The sequence below is a fragment of the Coregonus lavaretus genome (genome assembly GCF_964263955.1).
Source record: "Coregonus lavaretus genome assembly, chromosome: 31".
In the NCBI taxonomy this organism is placed as follows: Eukaryota; Metazoa; Chordata; class Actinopteri; order Salmoniformes; family Salmonidae; genus Coregonus; species Coregonus lavaretus.
The window spans coordinates 23,785,487-23,805,949 of NC_140018.1; the positions used below are offsets into that span (position 1 = coordinate 23,785,487).

The 20,463-nt window shown below is 43.2% G+C and overlaps 1 protein-coding gene across 1 annotated transcript in view; it reads right to left on the reverse strand.

The window, feature by feature from the left end:
- LOC311107003 (mannosyl-oligosaccharide 1,2-alpha-mannosidase IA-like) overlaps positions 1 to 20,463 on the reverse strand; it is a 189,230-nt gene that overhangs the window by 89,296 nt on the left and 79,471 nt on the right. Inside the window, exon 4 of the mRNA XM_084149450.1 lies at positions 222 to 302. Coding sequence (XP_084005576.1) covers positions 222 to 302 — 81 coding nt within the window. The remainder of the gene's footprint in view (positions 1 to 221; positions 303 to 20,463) is intronic.

Sequence of the window (20,463 nt, forward strand, 5' to 3'; positions counted from 1 at the left end):
ATTATTTGACGCCTCACATCACTCTAATCTGAGGGGAAATGGTTGTTCAACTATTGGCGGCTATCTCTATGTAATTATCTCAGTTAACATGGTCTCTATCAAACTGGAGTCAGATGGAATAAACTAGGTCCTCTTTTCCTCATTACATGCATCAGATCTTGTCCAGTTGTAGCGTTCAGAGTTCTGGGCAGCAGCATCAGTTTCCACAGTTCGGTACATACCTCTTTGCCGGAGAGGTAATAGGCGGAGAGCAGGCCTCCGACAAACCGGATGTTCACTTCAAAGACTGAGACCTCAGCATTCTGCAGAGAGAACAAACAAATACAGCGATAGAGATATAGAGGGATGGAGAGAGAGACGGAGGGGGAGGAGAGAGAGAGAGAGACAAAGGATACATGATTAGGAGTATTCAATCTGCTGAGTCACCAGGCAGCAGCTGGCAGGTGGTACACAGGGTAAGAATATCTTCACATCACACACTGAATGTAAAGACAGCAGACAGACATCGCTGTGGGTTACACCTGAAGACACACTGAGGTATCAAAACCCTTAGCCCAGTTCTTTACAGAGGACTCCATACCTCAGAGAATATTTTTAAGTAGACCACCTAATATTACAAACATTTGACAATTTCTATTGAGATGAGTGTGTTCCACTAATGTATTCCCATGGTAAAGACAGAAAACAGAGAGGAGGGACTGTCAGAGAATGGACTTCCACAGTGCTCGCACAGCGCCGAGGCTAACCAACTCTGGAAAAAGTTATCTATAATTGAGAAAATAGTCACCCTGCAAGTTTAGTGTCATTTCATCTTAAGGTCAAGCTGGGAAGCACACGTCTCCACCAACAAACATGAACCAATATGAAGTGGTGATGAGATGCCTTCCTGGCATGGAACCCCATCAGGCCCAAACACAGATCTGCACTCAGCCTATTTCCCTCCAAAGGGCCCCAGGCTTTGTTTTCTCCATTATGATAGCCAGGCTTATTACCCATATCCATTCCTCATGTAGATTTTCATTACTCTGAAAAGAAGCATGTGGAGCCCATTCATCCAGAATAAAGTCCTATAGGCCTACAGTACTTTTAGTACTGACAAATGGCTTTGATAACCTCATCCTAACCTCGAGCCCTTTGCTTTATATGATAGATAAAATGGTAGATCATGTAGAGTGGTCTTAAAATATTTATGTTAATCTAATATTACTATGTGCGTATTCCTTGAGGTTTTTGTGCGAGGAAAAGTTAATGTTATTGCCTGTACTTTGAGTTGACCACATTTTAAAAACTGTGCATGGAGGGAGTTTCAGTGACAATGGTTGGTAATTATACCAAATAACAAGTAAATATCAGTAGCTAAGACTTTTTTTGTTGTCCTCATTTCCAGATATAAGCAATTATTTTATATTTGACAGAGAAATGTTTAACTTTGGCTATTGTTTCCTGTTGACTATTTGTTTGGGACAAACAGCAGATGAGGGAATAAAACATTTGTTCATATATTTTTTTCTTAGATGTTCTCAATATGAAGGCTTCTCTGTATTACTCTTTGTATTTGACTAACAATTTCTACATGAGTAAACTAATCTGGTCCGGAGAGATACAGTTCTATTACTCAATAGTAAAGAACTTGTGAGAGGCAGGCAAACAATATCATTTAAAGCCGGGCTGTCTGACTACCTTATAATTAAAATAAATGTATTTAGACCTGCAAACCTGCAGACCGTGAAATCCAAATTTATAATATTTCTGCTAGCATTATCAATGGTGTGTTAATGACTTCAAATTATGACGGATGGCAGTTGTTTACATGGGGAAAGCATTGTTCATTACTGTGTTCATTACAGTGTTTTTCCCTGACTGTGGACAGAAGGACTTGGCACACCTTAATAACTGTTGAGGAGAGGTTGAACTCTTCTGAGGTATCCTGAGGACACTGCTGGAGCTGCTAGCTAGGTACTGTAGCGTAGGTGCTTTCCTCTCAGAGAGGAGGACTTCTGTTCTGTTCTGTTCTGAGGACAGCCATTATCACGAGGCCCTGTCTCTCGCTCACATCAAGAAACCACGGACAAACATCAGAGAGCTGTTCTGGCCTTCAGTCAAGAACTTCAGTGAGGCCAAAGCTTCAAGAGGATTTCATTGAGCATCTGCTGCACTGCACTCAGTGTTCAATTCCACTTACTGCCAGGTTTTGAAAATAAAGTGGCATTAGAGGAAATAAGTTTTGGGGATACTAATGAGGTACAAAAAACATGAAGAACATCTAAATGTGATTACGTATTGTAGCCATTAATGGTGCAAATTCCGTAAAAGGGATCAAATCTAGAGTGCCAAAATAACTTAAACTGACAACAGCCTCAATGTATTCAGACCAGATGTTACGGGTTGCACACGGTATCCTGGCGTGAGTCATTGCTGAATTCCCTAATGTATGAAGTCCTCCTGCTGCTGTTTTTGTAAATATGCAAAGTCTTCAAGTGTCAAGTTTTATTAGTTGTATGTGCGGGATACACATTGTATACATTGTCCAACGAAATACTTAGCTGCAGGTTCCTTCTCGACAATGCAACAACAATAAGAAATAATAAAAGATAAGAACTTCAGCTATTGCAAAATACGGCTGCTAGAATCTTGACTAAAACAAACAAAATTGTATTATATTACTCCAGTACTAGCCTCTCTGCTGATTTCATGGTTTTATTGCTAACCTACAAAGCATTAGACTTTCTCCTACCTATCTCTCAGATTTGGTCCAGCCGTACATACAGTGCATTCGGAAAGTATTCAGACCCCTTGTATTCAGACTTTTTCCACATTTTGTTACATTACAGCCTTATTCTAAAATGGATTACATTTTTTTTTTCTTCTCATCAATAACCCATAATGACAAAGCAAAAACAGGTGTTTAGATTTTAAAAAACCCGGAAATATCATATTTACATACAGTGAGGGAAAAAAGTATTTGATCCCCTGCTGATTTTGTACGTTTGCCCACTGACAAAGACATGATCAGTCTATAATTTTAATGGTAGGTTTATTTGAACAGTGAGAGACAAAATTTGACCCCTCTGCAAAACATGGCTTAGTACTTGGTGGCAAAACCCTTGTTGGCAATCACAGAGGTCAGATGTTTCTTGTAGTTGGCCCCCAGGTTTGCACAAATCTCAGGAGGGATTTTGTTCCACTCCTCTTTGCAGATCTTCTCCAAGACATTAAGGTTTCGAGGCTGACATTTGGCAACTCGAACCTTCAGCTCCCTCCACAGATTTTCTATGGGATTAAGGTCTGGAGACTGGCTAGGCCACTCCAGGACCTTAATATGCTTCTTCTTGAGCCACTCCTTTGTTGCCTTGGCCGTGTGTTTTGGGTCATTGTCATGCTGGAATACCCATCCACAACCCATGTTCAATGCCCTGGCTGAGGGAAGGAGGTTCTCACCCAAGATTTGACGGTACATGGCCCCGTCCATCGTCCCTTTGATGCGGTGAAGTTGTCCTGTCCCCTTAGCAGAAAAACACCCCCAAAGCATAATGTTTCCACCTCCATGTTTGACGGTGAGGATGGTGTTCTTGGGGTCATAGGCAGCATTCCTCCTCCTCCAAACACGGCGAGTTGAGTTGATGCCAAACAGCTCGATTTTGGTCTCATCTGACCACAACACTTTCACCCAGTTCTCCTCTGAATCATTCAGATGTTAATTGGCAAACTTCAGACAGGCCTGTATATGTGCTTTCTTGAGCAGGGGGACCTTGCGGGCGCTGCAGGATTTCAGTCCTTCACAGCGTATTGTGTTACCAATTGTTTTCTTGGTGACTATGGTCCCAGCTGCCTTGAGATCATTGACAAGATCCTCTCGTGTAGTTCTGGGCTGATTCCTCACCGTTCTCATGATCATTGCAACTCCACGAGGTGAGATCTTGCATGGAGCCCCAGGCCGAGGGAGACTGACAGTTATTTTGTGTTTCTTCCATTTGCGAATAATCACACCAACTGTTGTCACCTTCTCACCAAGATGCTTGGCGATGGTCTTGTAGCCCATTCCAGCCTTGTGTAGTCCTACAATCTTGTCCCTGACATCCTTGGAGAGCTCTTTGGTCTTGCCCATGGTGGAGAGTTTGGAATCTGATTGATTGATTGCTTCTGTGGACAGGTGTCTTTTATACAGGTAACAAGCTGAGATTAGGAGCACTCCCTTTAAGAGTGTGCTCCTAATCTCAGCTTGTTACCTGTATAAAAACACCTGGGAGCCAGAAATCTTTCTGATTGAGAGGGTGTCAAATACATATTTCCCTCATTAAAATGCAAATCAATTTATAACATTTTTGACATGCGTTTTTCTGGAATTTGTTGTTGTTATTCTGTCTCTCACTGTTCAAATAAACCTACCATTAAAATTATAGACTGATCATTTTTTTGTCAGTGGGCAAACGTACAAAATCAGCAGGGGATCAAATACTTTTTTCCCCTCACTGTAACTATTCAGAACCTTTACTCAGTACTTTGTTGAAACACCTTTGGCAGCGATTACAGCCTAGAGTCTTCTTGGGTGTGACGCTACAAGCTTGGCACACCAGTATTTGGGGAGTTTCTCCCATTTTTCTCTGCAGATCCTCTCAAACTCTGTCAGGTTGGATGGGGAGCATTGCTGCTCAGCTATTTTCAGGTCTCTCAAGAGCTCTGGAGTAGGTTTTCATCAAGGATCTCTCTGTACTTTGCTACGTTCATCTTCCCTCGATCCTGAGGAGTGGCTTCCGTTTGGCCACTCTACCATAAAAGGCCTGATTGTTGGAGTGCTGCAGAGATGGTTGTCCTTCTGGAAGGTTCTCCCATCTCCACAGAGGAACTCTGGAGCTCTTTCAGAGTGCCCATCAGGTTCTTGGTCACCTTCCTGACCAAGGCCCTTCTCTCCCAATTGCTCAGTTTGGCCGGGCGGCCAGCTCTAGGAAGAGTCTTGGTGGTTCCAAACTTCTTCCATTTAAGAATGATGGAGGCCACTGTGTTCTTGGGGACCTTCAATGCTGCAGAAATGTTTTGGTACCCTTCCCCAGATCTGTGCCTTGACACAATCCTGTCTTGGAGCTCTACGGACAATTCATTCGACCTCATGGCTTGGTTTTTGCTCTGACAACTGTGGGACCTTATACAGACAGGTGTGTGCCTTTCCAAATCAAGTCCAATCAATTGAATTAACCACAGGTGGACAGGTGGATGCACCTGAGCTCAATTTCGAGTCTCATAGCAAAGGGTCTGAATACTTATGTAAATATGGTATTTCTGTTTTGTTTCTTTGATAAATTTGCAAAAATGTCTAAAATGTCTAATCCATTTTAGAATAAGGCAGTAACGTAACAAAATGTGGAAAAAGGGAAGGGGTCTGAATACTTTCCGAATGCACTGTACCTACACGTACACTACGGTCACAAGACGCAGGCCTCCTGATTGTCCCTAGAATTTCTAAGCAAACAGCTGGAGGCAGGTCTTTCTCCTATAGAGCTACATTTTTATGGAATGGTCTGCCGATCCATGTGAGAGACGCAGACTCGGTCTCGACATTTAAGTCTTTACTGAAGACTCATCTCTTCAGTAGGTCCTATGATTGTTTGTAGTCTGTGCTCCTGAGTGGCGCAGTGATCTAAGGCACTGCATCGCAGTGCTAACTGTGCCACTAGAGATCCTGGTTCGAATCCAGGCTCTGTCGCAGCCGGCCGCGACCAGGAGACTCATGGGCGGCGCACAATTGGCCCAGCGTCGTCCAGGGTAGGGGAGGGAATGGCCGGCAGGGATGTAGCTCAGTTGATAGAGCATGGCGTTTGCAACGCCAGGGTTGCGGGTTCGATTCCCACGGGGGGCCAGTATAAAAAAAGATGTATTCACTAACTGTAAGTCGCTCTGGATAAGAGCGTCTGCTAAATGACTAAAATGTAAATGTAAATGTAGTCTGGCCCAGGGGTACGAAGGAGAACGGCAAGGCACTGGAGTGACAAACCACCCTTGCTGTCTCTGCCTGGCCGGCTCCCCTTTCTCCACTGGGATTCTCTGCCTCTGACCCTTTTACGGGGGCTGAGTCACTGGCTTGCTAGTGCTCTCCCATGCTATCCCTAGGAAGGGTTAATCACGTCATGTCAGTCTTTTTTGCTATACTCGACTTGAGTGGGAGTCATTGACTTGATCTTCCTGTCCGGATTTGCAACCATTTTAGTGAGACAGAGTAGGTGAACGGATTATCTCTGCATCTGTGGTTGCCTCTGTGAAGCATGGAGGAGGAGGTGTGATGGTGTGGTGACACTGTCAGTGATATATTTAGAATTCAAGTCATACTTAACCAGCATGGCTACCACAACAGCATTCTGCAGCGATACACCATCTGGTTTACGCTTAGTGGGACTATCATTTGTTTTTCAACAGGACAATGACCCAAAACATACCTCCAGGCTGTATAAGGGCTATTTGACCAAGAATGAGAGTGATGGAGTGCTGCATCAGATGACCTGGCCTCCACTATCCCCCGACCTCAACCCAATTGAGATGGTTTATGATTAATTGAACTGCAGAGTGAAGGAAAAGCAGCCAACAAGTGCTCAGCATATATGGGAACTCCTTCAAGACTGTTGGAAAAGCATTCCACGTGACTACCTCATGAAGCTGGTTGAGAGAATGCCAAGAGTGTGCAAAGCTGTCATCAAGGCAAATGGTGGCTATTTGAAGAATCTCAAATATAAAATATATTTGGATTTGTTTAACACTTTTTTTGGTTACTACATGATTCCATATGTGTTATTTCATAGTGTTGATGTCTTCACTATTATTCTACAATGAAGGAAATAGTAAAAAATAAAGAAAAACCCTTGAATGAGTAGGTGTGTCCAAACTTTTGACTGGTACTTTAAATTTTTTAAGTTTGCAAACATTTCTAAAGAACTGTTTTTGCTTTGTCATTTTGGGGTATTGTGTGTAGATTGATGAGGGAAAAAAATAATTTAATCAATTTCAGAATAAGGCTGTAACCTAACAAAATTTGGAAAAAGTCAAGGGGTCTGAATACTTTCCAAATGCAATGTAAATGGCTCAGTAGAATAGATGAAACATTTTGCCATAAATATAATACAGAAAGGCACACATTTATAGTCCAATATTGGCATGCGTCTTCAAGTCTTCATGAAAGACTTTCCAAAACACAGGGGCAAAACATAGCTGTACTAAACAGTGGTTCATTAACACTTCACTGTTAAGAGTAGCAACAGTCATCAAAATTGTCAAAAGGTTTTAAAAACAATTCTAATAAATGCAACAGTTGGACAATGGATGAAGATACTCCAAACGTTTACAATTTTTATAATCCATCAGATATTGACTGAATTATAGCACAATAAACATTTTATTGGCATGGACAAATCAGGAATGGAGTTCAGGGATTTGTGGAAATTCAAGAATTCCATTTATTGTCAGATTTCAAATTGTTTTACTTAGAATGCACTCATATATACACTGAGTGCACAAAACATTAAGAACACCTTAAGAACACCAGCCTCAATTTGTCGGGGCATGGACTCTACAAGGTGTTGCAGCTCTTGACACAAACCGGTGCACCTGGCCATACCCCGTTTAAAGGCACTTAAATATTTTGTCTTGCCATTCACCCTCTGAATGGCAGACATACAAAATCCATGTCTCAAGGCATAAAAGTCCTTCTTTAACACTGATTGAAGTGGATTTAACAAGTGACATCAATAAGGGATCATAGCGTTCACCAGTCTATGTCATGGAAAGAACAGGTGTTTATAATGTTTTTTACACTCAGTGTACATTTTCTTATTGTATCAGGTATTTTATGAATATTTTGTGTTCAAATAACAAATATTATATGCACATAATCTGCATAAATAAGGTGTATTTGCATATATTAATCAGTTAACATAAAGGGGTGGAAGAGGGCTGCAACTACCAAACAATTGATTTGTCTACCATGCCTGCACTCACCTACGCTACGCTGTCTATACTGCCTCATTAGGGGTTCAGCAGCGAAGCTGGTGAAACCCTATTGTATGTGTTCTGGTTCATTATTGTTATAATTATTATAATATAATACTGGTTCTGCAAATTTGGTGAAATAAATGCTAATTCCTGTGAGATAATAAGCCCTAGTAGGATGCACATTTGCATGATGGTAAAGACCCATGAAAATCCTAACTTTGAAAGCTCACGCCCAGCATGCCGTGACCTAGAGTCATGAAATTCAGTACATAAGTCCCTCTCCTCACAAGGAACAAATTTGCCTCAAGGACACACAAGGTCCGCCATGATGGAATTTCCGGTATTTTGAATTTTGTGAAAAACACTTTAAAAACACTACTCTTCTGGCACCGAATGACCGATCTGCACGAAACTTGCTATGTGGCATCTATGGACAATATTTTCGAGACTACTCCCTAAAACAACATGGGTGCTATTAACCAATAGTCATGTGGGCGTGGTCTGGCACATAAATCAGTCACGGATAGTTGTATTGTAACACAACTTGGTACACATGTTGCAAACACTGTCAAGGCTGAACATATGCAAGCACTATCTTATCGACCACGCGGTGGTGCTATAACGGGCACATGTTTATATATATATATATATATATTTTTTATATTTTTTATTTTAGTCATTTAGCAGACGCTCTTATCCAGAGCGACTTACAGTTAGTTTATTTTTCATACTGGCCCCCCTTGGGAATCGAACCCACAACCCTGGCGTTGCAAACGCCATGCTCTACCAACTGAGCTACATCCTTGCCGGCCATTCCCTCCCCTACCCTGGACGACGCTGGGCCAATTGTGCGCCGCCCCATGGGTCTCCGGGTCGCGGCCGGCTACGTCAGAGCCTGGATTCGAACCAGGATCTCTAGTGGCACAGCTAGCACTGCGATGCAGTGCCTTAGACCACTGCGCCACTCGGGAGACTATCTGTTTGACTCAGAGTGATGGAATTTGGCACACATGCTCAAGGATACGAGTCTAGCTAACCTGTAAAGTATGGTTGAGTTTGGCCACATTGTGGCGCTGTTGGAAAGGAAAAACCATTGATGCAAGCTCATTGCTCATAGGAAAAATACTGACCGACCCACACAAAGTCCATAGATGCTATATACCAAATTTGCCGATCAGTCCAGCGGTTCCAGAGAAAAAGACGTTTCATGTAGTAAGCATCATTGAAAATGGCCTAAAATACATCAAAAGCATATTATATTGCATGATCAGTTTGATTTTGAACCCCAGCATTGCTATATTTAATTACTGTTGTTGTCACGTTCTCTTGCATATCTAAATATACTTTACATTGTTTGCGAGATCAGCGATAATATCACTATAATCCGAGTGTTCATTTTTGGAAGTTGCTTTCATTTCAGCGCAACTAATTTTTAAACATTTCAACTGTATTAAATTATTACTTTTCTTTAAATTCCACAATAAATGAACACTGATCAAAATCAAAAAAATCCACCCCGTCATTGCCGCAGCAGGTTATGACATCCTCAGGTCCCATAACAGACACAAATTACATTTACATTTTGTTTACATTTTTTTTAACATTTGTTTTAATAACCATTTTGCCACAGCTGGCCATCTATTTTTAAGAATGGTTTCTGAAAATACCTCAAGTTCCACTAGAGAGTGCTTCATTCACCTTTAAAGCAGATAGAAGGGAATTATGCACTTTCAGGTACTCACTCACTTTTTGTAAATAATTTGAACCATTTTATGTCAATGATATATTAAGTGCCTTGCAAAAAATGTATGTAAAAAAATCCACAGGAGCTGATTCGCTTGATCTGCCCCCCTCATTGTAGAACCTTTGACCCGCATTTTTTATTTAACAATTGCTTCTGGTACTATCCCTAAGATCTGGAAAATGGCACATGTCCTCCCCCTTTACAAAGGTGGAGATCCTTTTAAAAATATTAGAATCACTGGCAAACTCTCAGCTAATAACTTTTTAAACTTCTAATTATAATGTGTACCTGTTTGGTTTTAGACCTGGACATAACACCGTTTCAGCAGCTATGCTTGTCTTAAATTATACATTAAATTGCTTAGATCATAGGAATCACTGTGCTGCCATATTTATAGACCTATCTAAGGCCTTTGATACTGCCAACCACTCACTACTCATTCAAAGATTGTCTGAAATGGGCCTTGACAAGGCGTCTTGCAACTGGTTTAGGAACTGTCTGTCAGACAGGACACAATGTGTGCTTTCTGATGGTGTTAAGTCACCTCGATCTTACTAAAGGTCTCCCACATGGGTCGATTTTGGGACCTTTCCTCTTTACTATTTATATAAATAATATTGGTCTATCTGCAAAAACCTATAACATTCATCTGTATGCAGATGACACATCTGTACGCCATTGCCCCTACGACTGACCAGGCTATATTGGAGCTGCTATCTGATTTTGTTGCCTTGCAGAAAGTCCATGATTATTTAAAATTGGTCAAACTAAATTATGCTTTTTTCTAATACTCGTAGAAGTATTTCAGATGGTTATACACATTTATGCATTGGATAGTTCTTTAATCGTGCAGGTTCCTGCCTATAAATATATGGGCTTTTGGATTGACAAAAATGTGACTTAAAAAAACATACGGATGAGCTAGTTAAGAAGCTGAGATTTAAAGTTGGCTTCTTTTATGGAACTAGATCATGCCTTTCCCTAAACAGCAGGAAGCAGATTGTACAGTCAACTTTCCTGCCAGTTCTTGACTATGGTGACACCATTTATCAGAATGCAGCAGCCACTACTCCTAAACCTTTTGATGCAATCTACCATAGTGCCCTTTGCTTTATCACAGGAGACAGTTTTAATATGCATCACTGCATCCTGTATCAAAAGGTTGGCTGGTCCTGATTAAAGTCCCGTAGATCACTTCATTACTCCCTTTTTGTTTACAAAGCTTTGCTACACAAGCTTCCGACCTACCTCACTTCACTGTTAAAATAGAAAAATATGAGACACCAAACCCGTTCACAGGGACGGTTAACTTTCGAAGTTCCACTAGTACGTACTGATCTAGGTAAATGTGCCTTCATTTTTAGTGCCCACCCATTTTTGGAATAGCCTACAAAACTCCCTACATCTTAACTCTCTGGTGCCTCTATGGCAGTTTAGGACTTTAATGTTGAATGAGTTGAATGAGATCATTTTGAATTTGTTGTATTGTTGTCCTCAGGGCACCATTGTAAATGAGACCCTGGTCTCGATGGGTTCCCCTAATTAAATAACGTCAAGACAATGTATTCCATTGAGACCATTTCAGCCATTACCGGGGTGTGTTTGACAGGTCATTACAAACAATTCCGCGGTGGTAACGTTAGCGGGGAAAAACTACAGGCACAAACAAGATTATAAAAGAGTCGCAGGAGTAAAATGAAAGCAACCAATCAAGCGAGATTTAAGTGACAAGTGGCTTTTGCACCCCTCAATGGTTGAAAAAGACAGATCCTCAGGTGGGCGGGGCATGTGAGTTGCTATTAATATGCTGAATGAATGAGCTCCAATTCCACGGAATAATCAGACTATAGGGAAAATAACTTTGAGATGGGATTGAGAAGTCTAATGGAAAAATTGAATTGTAGAACCTTGTGTAGAGGTTCTAGAGCTGAGGCTACAGTGAGCTGAGCTCCATCCCATCACAACGTTGAGAGCAATGTTAGTGAATGACAACAACAATAATACTCTCTGACAGTAAAATCATCTCAAGGATACCCTTGCGTGGACACAAAGAGCAGCAGTGACAACTGACTACTGGAGATGACGCACGAATGCACTTACTAAGCCTGGCCTACACTGCTACACAATAACATGCTGCCACGTCTGTGGATCAGCTGTCAGAGGACCCTTAGTAATTCATCCTCTGATGGCGTGCTTTAGTGTGTGTAGGTGTGTGTGCTTCCCTCAAACCTCTGGCTAGAAAATATCTCTTTGTTCCAGCCTCTGAAAGTTTATTTTGCAGGCTGATGTCCAGCAAGGCTGTGCAGTCCATTACACAGCTCCTGCCTGCGGGCTGACAGTGGAGCCGGGGCCCTTCTATAATACATACAACCCTTGTCTTTGTTCATGTACTGGCCATGCCTTTCACAGCAGCCCACAACACACAGCTCACCAGATGAAAGATTGCACCCGGGCACAAGGCAGAGGCAAATAAAGATGGGCACCGGGCGTTTGCTCGCTTTCTCTCTCTCTTCCTCTCTCTACACCTCTTCCCAGCAGGACTGCGGGGAAAACAAAAGAGAAATCGTCCCTGGCCATTATAGTCTACGCTGGTTAGAGTGTTGGCTTTGACCAGACCCGTTTTTGTTCTGACCCTGTGTGTCTGTCTATCTGTCATGCTCATTTGTCAGAGTGAGCATGAAATGAATCTCCCAGGGCATGACATGAATCAAAGACTGGGAGTGCTCGACAATTTAATTACAAATGCTTTGCTTGCCACTGTCAATTGGCTAGATGTTTAAGACAAGCGTAATTCCGGCATCCCCACTGCCTTGTCTTGAAACCTGAACATTAAACAGACTCAGAGATGTCTCCCCTGTTCCAGTGGATCTGTATTGAACAGAGGCATCAGGAGATGCAGTGGTACGCTCCTGTCTCTCAGTATTCCAGTCGTGGCTCCTCACTATTAACACAGTGAGGAGGGATGGAGGAACATGACAGAGGTTGGGGCCAAATGGAAAACCAGGGACCACTCCATACATGTTAAGACAATGTTGCAAGAGAAGGAGATGGAGGAGGGGGTTGTATTTATCTTTGAAATAAATGATTCTGTATTCAGGAGACAAAGTGAATATTAATGCCCAATTCACCAGGGCTTTTGTGGGCTCCTTTATTGTTAGAATTGCTCGAGGGCAGCGAAGTCAAAGCCTTTCAATTAAAAGTTTGTTAATACTCTTCAAGCTTCTGATCACTGAAGTTTATTTCGCTCTCTCCTGCATTTTGAAAAAAACAAGGGTGGACAAGAATTTAGTGCTTCTTAACGAGTTGGTTCTCCCAGGGGAATAAATAATGAATCTGGTTCCACAACATGGGCAGGATCTAAGAAGGCAGAGGAAACAAAGTAAAAGGACTGAAGGTGTTTTTTTCACCATTTCCACACCAACTACCTCAGCTAAATTCTTCAGCTCCTTCACCACCCCTCCTTAATCCATGCTAGTATTGAACATTAATTCACACAGCAACTACGGCTAATAACGGTGAAAGTGGAAAGGTTAAGACAACCACATTGATTTAATTTGATGAGTCATCACATTTCCTTTAGCTATAACCTTCCTCACCTCTGGCATTCAATTGATCATATAAACTGCATTATAGAGATATGGAATGGTTCAGTAGTTCAAAAAAACTGAAATATCACTTTTACATAAGTATGCAGACCCTTTACTCAGTACTTTGTTGAAGCACCTTTGGCAACGATTTCAGCCTTGAGATTTCTTGGGTATGACGCTATAAGCTTGGCACACCTGTATTTGTGGAGTTTCTTCCATTCTTCTCTGCAGATCCTCTCAAGCTCTGTCAGATTGGATGGGGAGCGTTGCTGCACAACAATTTTAGGTCTCTCCAGAGATGTTCGATCGGGTTCAAGTCCGGGCTCTGGCTGGGCCACTCAAGGACATTCAGAGACGTGTCCCGAAGCAACTCCTGCATTTTGGCTGTGTGCTTAGGGTCGTTGTCCTGTTGGAAGGTGAACCTTCGCCCCAGTCTGAGGTCCTGAGCGCTCTGGAGCAGGTTTTCATCAAGGATCTCTCTGTACTTTGCTCCGTTCATCTTTGCCTCGATCCTGACTAGTCTCCCAGTCCCTGCCGCTGAAAAACATCCCCACAGCATGATGCTGCCACCACCATGCTTCACCGTAGGGATAGTGCCAGGTTTCCTCCAGACGTGACGCTTGGCATTCAGGCCAAAGAGTTCAATCTTGGTTTCATCAGACCAGAGAATCTTGTTTCTCATGGTCTAAGAGTCTTTAGGTGCCTTTTGGCAAACTCCAAGCGGGCTGTCATGTGCCTTTTATTGAGGAGTGGCTTCCGTCTAGCCACTCTACCATAAAGGCCTGATTGGTGGAGTGCTGCAGAGATGGTTGTCCTTCTGGAAGGTTCTCCCATCTCCACAGAGGAACTTTAGAGCTCTGTCAGAGTGACCATCTGGTTCTTTGTCACCTCCCTGACCAAGGCCCTTCTCTCCCAATTGCTCCGTTTGGCCGGGCGGCCAGCTCTAGGAAGAGTCTTGGTTTTTCTAAACTTCTTCCACTGTGTTCTTGGGGACCTTCAATGCTGCAGACACTTTTTGGTACCCTTCCCCAGATCTGTGCCTCGACACAATCCTGTCTCGGAGCTCTACGGACAATTCCTTCGACCTCATGGCTTGGTTATTTCTCTGACATGCACTGTCAACTGTGGGACCTTATACAGACAGGTGTGTGCCTTTCCAAATCAAGTCCAATCAATTTAATTGACCACAGGCGGACTCCAATCAAGTTGTAGAAACATCTCAAGGATGATCAATGGAAACAGGATGCACCTGAGCTCAATTTCGAGTCTCAATTCAAAGGGTCTGAATACTTATGTAATTAAGGTATTTATGTTTTTTATACAGAGACGATGTGCAGGGGTACGAGGTAATTGAGGTTGCTATGTACTGTATATATAGGTAGGGGTAAAGTGACTAGGCAACAGGATAGATAAGCAGCGTATGTGGTGAGTGTGAAAGTGTGTGTATGGCGTCAGTATGCATGTGTGTGCGTGTGATTGTGTGTGTGGGCGTATGTAGTGTTTGTGTGTGTGTGTGTCTATATGTGTATGTTGGGGTGTAAGTATGTGCAAGTGTGTGGGTAGGTAGGGCTGTGGTGGTCATGAAATTTTGTCTGCCGATTATTGTCATGCAAATGACTGCCAGTCTCACAGTAATTTACCGTTAATTAACATAAATATGTTTAGCATCTCCAGGCCTCCACACATATAAGCCGCTGACACACACCTTTGGAACATCTACATAAAAAAAAGTATAATAAATATGTTGAGCGTAAAAGTTATCATTTGAAACAGGTCCTATACGCTAGATTTAAGAGTTATTTGGCACATTTAGTTGTGAATGATACAAACCTTAGACTGTCTTAGAAATCAAAACATACACTGAGTGTACAAAACATTAAGAACACCTTCCTAATATTGAGTTGTCGGGGCATGGACTCAAGGTGTCGAAAGCGTTCCACAGGTATGCTGGCCCATGTTGACTCCAATGTTTCCCACAGTTGTGTCAAGTTGGCTGGATGTACTTTGATACACACAAGAAACTGTTGAGCATAAAAAACCCAGCAGCGTTGCAGTTCTTGACACAAACCGGTGCGCCTGGCACCTACTACCATACCCAGGTTCAAAGGCCAGTCACCCTCTGAATGGCACACATACACAATCCATGTCTCAATACTTAAAAATCCTTCTTTAACCTGCCTTCATCTACATTGATTCAAGTGGATTTAACAAGTGACATCAATAAGGGATCATAGCTTTCACCTGGATTCACCTGGTCAGTCTGTCATGGAAAGAGCATAATGTTTTGTACACTCAGTGTATATGGGCTGCATGATGCGACTATAGGCTATTGACTATTTGAAAAAGTTCGCTAAAAAAGCGATCTGTTCCTTGCCTCAGCCTGCACATCTTTTCTCTCATCAAGTGATCATACACTGCTCCAAAAAAATAAAGGGAACACTAAAATAACACATCCTAGATCTGAATGAATGAAATAATCTTATTAAATACTTTTTTCTTTACATAGTTGAATGTGCTGACAACAAAATCACACAAAAATTATCACTGGAAATCAAATGTATCAACCCATGGAGGTCTGGATTTGGAGTCACCCTCAAAATTAAAGTGGAAAACCACACTACAGGCTGATCCAACTTTGATGTAATGTCCTTAAAACAAGTCAAAATGAGGCTCAGTAGTGTGTGTGGCCTCCACGTGCCTGTATGACCTCCCTACAATGCCTGGGCATGCTCCTGATGAGGTGGCGGATGGTCTCCTGAGGGATCTCCTCCCAGACCTGGACTAAAGCATCCGCCAACTCGTCTGTGGTGCAACGAGGCGTTGGTGGATGGAGCGAGACATGATGTCCCAGATGTGCTCAATTGGATTCAGGTCTGGGGAGCGGGCGGGCCAGTCCATAGCATCAATGCCTTCCTCTTGCAGGAACTGCTGACACACTCCAGCCACATGAGGTCTAGCATTGTTTGTGCATTAGGAGGAACCCAGGGCCAACCGCACCAGCATATGGTCTCACAAGGGGTCTGAGGATCTCATTTCGGTACCTAATGGCAGTCAGGCTACCTCTGGCGAGCACATGGAGGGCTGTGCGGCCCACCAAAGAAATGCCACCCCACACCATGACTGACCCACTGCCAAACCGGTCATGCTGGAGGATGTTGCAGGCAGCAGAACGTTCTCCACGGCATCTCCAGACTCTGTCACGTCTGTCACATGCTCAGTGTGAACCTGCTTTCATCTGTGAAGAGCACAGGGCGCCAGTGGCGAATTTGCCAATCTTGGTGTTCTCTGGCAAATGCCAAACGTCCTGCACGGTGTTGGGCTGTAAGCACAACCCCCACCTGTGGACGTCCGGCCCTCATACCACCCTCATGGAGTCTGTTTCTGACCGTTTGAGCAGACACATGCACATTTGTGGCCTGCTGGAGGTCATTTTGCAGGACTCTGGCAGTGCTCCTCCTGCTCCTCCTTGCACAAAGGCGGAGGAAGCAGTCCTGCTGCTGGGTTGTTTCCCTCCTACGGCCTCCTCCACGTCTCTTGATGTACTGGCCTGTTCCCTGGTAGCGCCTCCATGCTCTGGACACTACGCTGACAGACACAGCAAACCTTCTTGCCACAGCTCGCATTGATGTGCCATCCTGGATGAGCTGTACTACCTGAGCCATTTGTGTGGGTTGTAGACTCTGTCTCATGCTACCACTAGAGTGAAAGCACCGCCAGCATTCAAAAGTGACCAAAACATCAGCCAGGAAGCATAGGAACTGAGAAGTGGTCTGTGGTCACCACCTGCAAAACCAGTCCTTTATTGGGGGTGTCTTGCTAATTGCCTAGAATTCCCACCTGTTGTCTATTCCATTTGCACAACAGCATGTGAAATGTATTGTCAATCAGTGTTGCTTCCTAAGTGGACAGTTTGATTTCACAGAAGTGTGATTGACTTGGAGTTACATTGTGTTTTTTTGAGCAGTGTATTTTCACCCATCAGACTATTCTCAATTTAATCTTGCCTTCACTAATATGTAACATTTGTTTCGATTTAGAATGGCCCATTATCAAATAGGTAGGAACAGGGGCATGGGGAAAAATACGTAATCCGTATGCACTCCAAAAGTAAAAGGAGGCTGCTTTCCAACAGCTTTAAATCATGCCGGTAGGCTACTCCGGTTTTATAGAGGAAAAGCTGAGAAATAGGCCTCAATATAGTAGCAGATCGGATCCTCCTCTTTTTAGTGGCAACCATCAAAACTCTGCTCTCATATGGGATTGCATATAGAAATGCCTGGGCTTATAAGAACACTTACAGTTGAAGTCGGAAGTTTACATACACCTTAGCCAAATACATTTAAACTCAGTTTTTCACAATTCCTGACATTTAATCCTAGTAAAAATTCCCTGTCTTATGTCAGTTAGGATCACCACTTTATTTTAAGAATATGAAATGTCAGAATAATACTACAGATAATGATTTATTTCAGCTTTTATTTCTTTCATCACATTCCCAGTGGGTCAGAAGTTTACATACACTCAATTAGTATTTGGTAGCATTGCCTTTAAATTGTTTAACTTGGGTCAAACGTTTCGGGTAGCCTTCCACAAGCTTCCCACAATAAGTTGGGTGAATTTTGGCCCATTCCTCCTGACAGAGCTGGTGTAACTGAGTCAGGTTTGTAGGCCTCCTTGCTCGCACATGCTTTTTCAGTTCTGCCCACACATTTTCTATAGGATTGAGGTCAGGGCTTTGTGATGGCCACTCCAATACCTTGACTTTGTTGTCCTTAAGCCATTTTGCCACAAATTTGGAAGTATGCTTGTGGTCGTTGTCCATTTGGAAGGCCCATTTGCGACCAAGCTTTAACTTCCTGACTGATGTCTTGAGATGTTGCTTCAATATATCCACATCATTTTCCTTCCTCATGATGCCATCTATTTTGTGGTGCACCAGTCCTTCCTGCAGCAAAGCACCCCCACAGCAAGATGCTGCCACCCCCATGCTTCACGGTTGGGATGGCGTTCTCTGGCTTGCAAGCCTTCCCCTTTTCCTCCAAACATAACGATGGTCATTATGGCCAAACAGTTCTATTTTTGTTTCATCAGACCAGAGGACATTTCTCCAAAAAGTACAATCTTTGTCCCCATGTGCAGTTGCCAACCGTAGTCTGGATTTTTTATGGCGGTTTTGGAGCAGTGGCTTCTTCCTTGCTGAGCGGCCTTTCAGATTATGTCGATATAGGACTCGTTTTACTGTGGATATAGATACTTTTGTACCGGTTTCCTCCAGCATCTTCACAAGGTCCTTTGCTGTTGTTTTGGGATTGATTTGCACTTTTCGCACCAAAGTACGTTCATCTCTAGGAGACAGGACGCGTCTCCTTCCTGAGCGGTATGACGCTGCGTGGTCCCATGGTGTTTATACTTGCATACTATTGTTTGTACAGATGAACATGGTACCTTCAGGCGTTTGGAAATTGATCCCAAGGATGAACCAGACTTGTGGAGGTCTACATTTATTTTCTGAGGTCTTGGCAGATTTTTTTTAGATTTTCCCATGATGTCAAGCAAAGAGGCACTGAGTTTGAAGGTAGGCCTTGAAATACATCCACAGGTACACCTCCAATTGACTCAGTTAGCCAATCAAAGCTTCTAAAGGCATGACATAATTTTCTAGAATTTTCCAAGCTGTTTAAAGGCACAGTCAACTTAGTGTATGTAAACTTCTGACCCACTGGATTGTGATACAGTGAATTATAAGTGAAATAATCTGTCTGTAAACAATTGTTGAAAAAATTACTTGTGTCATGCACAAAGTAGATGTCCTAACCGACTTGCCAAAACTATAGTTTGTGGAGTGGTTGAAAAATGAGTTTTAATGACTCCAACCTAAGTGTATGTACATTTCCGACTTCAACTGTATTTCACTTCATGCCTCAACCACTGTTTGAAAAGCAGGCAGCCTCTTGCTGCGCGACAGGAGATATTCCGCCAAAACTCTGTATGCCATGGGCTCTTCAACTATGTTCCTGCAGCTACCCAGTGCTTAATTTGGTAAACCAAGTGAAATATATTTGGGAACATTGATGTTTTCACAATGAAACATATTTAATTAAACTGTTTGAGGATGTGAGGGCCCATGTCAAATATTTTCAGCCTCCAGAGGGGTAAGAGACGTTGTCGTGGACTCTTCATGACTGTGTTGGTGTGTTTGGACCATGAGATACTTAGTGATGTGGACACCGAAGAACTTGAAGCTCTCGACCCACTCCACTACAGCCCCGTCGATGGGAAGGGGCCGTGCTCTGCCATCCGTTTTCTGTAGTCCACGATCAGCTCCTTTGTCTTACTGACGTTGAGGGAGAGGTTGTTGTCCTGGCACCACACTGATAGGTCACTGACCTCCTCCCTATAGGCTGTCTCATCTTCGTCGGTGATCAGGCCTACCACCGTCTTTTCGTTGGCAAACTTAATGATGGTGTTGGAGTCGTGCGCAGCCACGCAGTCGTGGGTGAACAGGGAGCACAGGAAGAGACTAAGCACGCACCCATGAGGGGCCCCCGTGTTGAGGGTCAGCGTGGTGGATATGCTGTTGCCTACCCTCGCCACCTGGGGGCGGCCTATCAGGAAGTCCAGGATCCAGTTGCAGGGGGAGGTGTTCAGTCCCAGGGTCCTTAGCTTAGTGATGAGCGTCGAGGGCATTATGGTGTTGAAAGCTGAGCTGTAGTCAATGAACAGCATTCCCACGTAGGTGTTCCTTTTGTCCAAGTGAGAAAGGGCAGTGTGGAGTGCAATAGAGATTTTGCGTCATCTGTGGATCTGTTGGGGTGATATGCGAATTGGAGTGGGTCCAGGGTGTCTGGGATGATGCTGTTCATTGCTACAGTTGTGAGTGCTACGGGGCAATAGTCATTTAGACAGGTTACCTTGGCGTTCTTGGGCACAGGGACTATGGTGGTCTGCTTGAAACATGTAGGCATTGCAGACTGGGCCAGGGAGAGGTTGAAAATGTCAGTGAATAGACTTGCCAGATGGTCAGCGCACGCTCCGAGTACGCGTCCTTGTGAATGTTAACTTGTTTAAAGATCTTACTCATATTGACTACGGAGAGCGTGATCACACAGTCGTCCGGAACAGCTGGTGTTCTCACAGATGGTTCAGCGTTGCTTGCCTAAA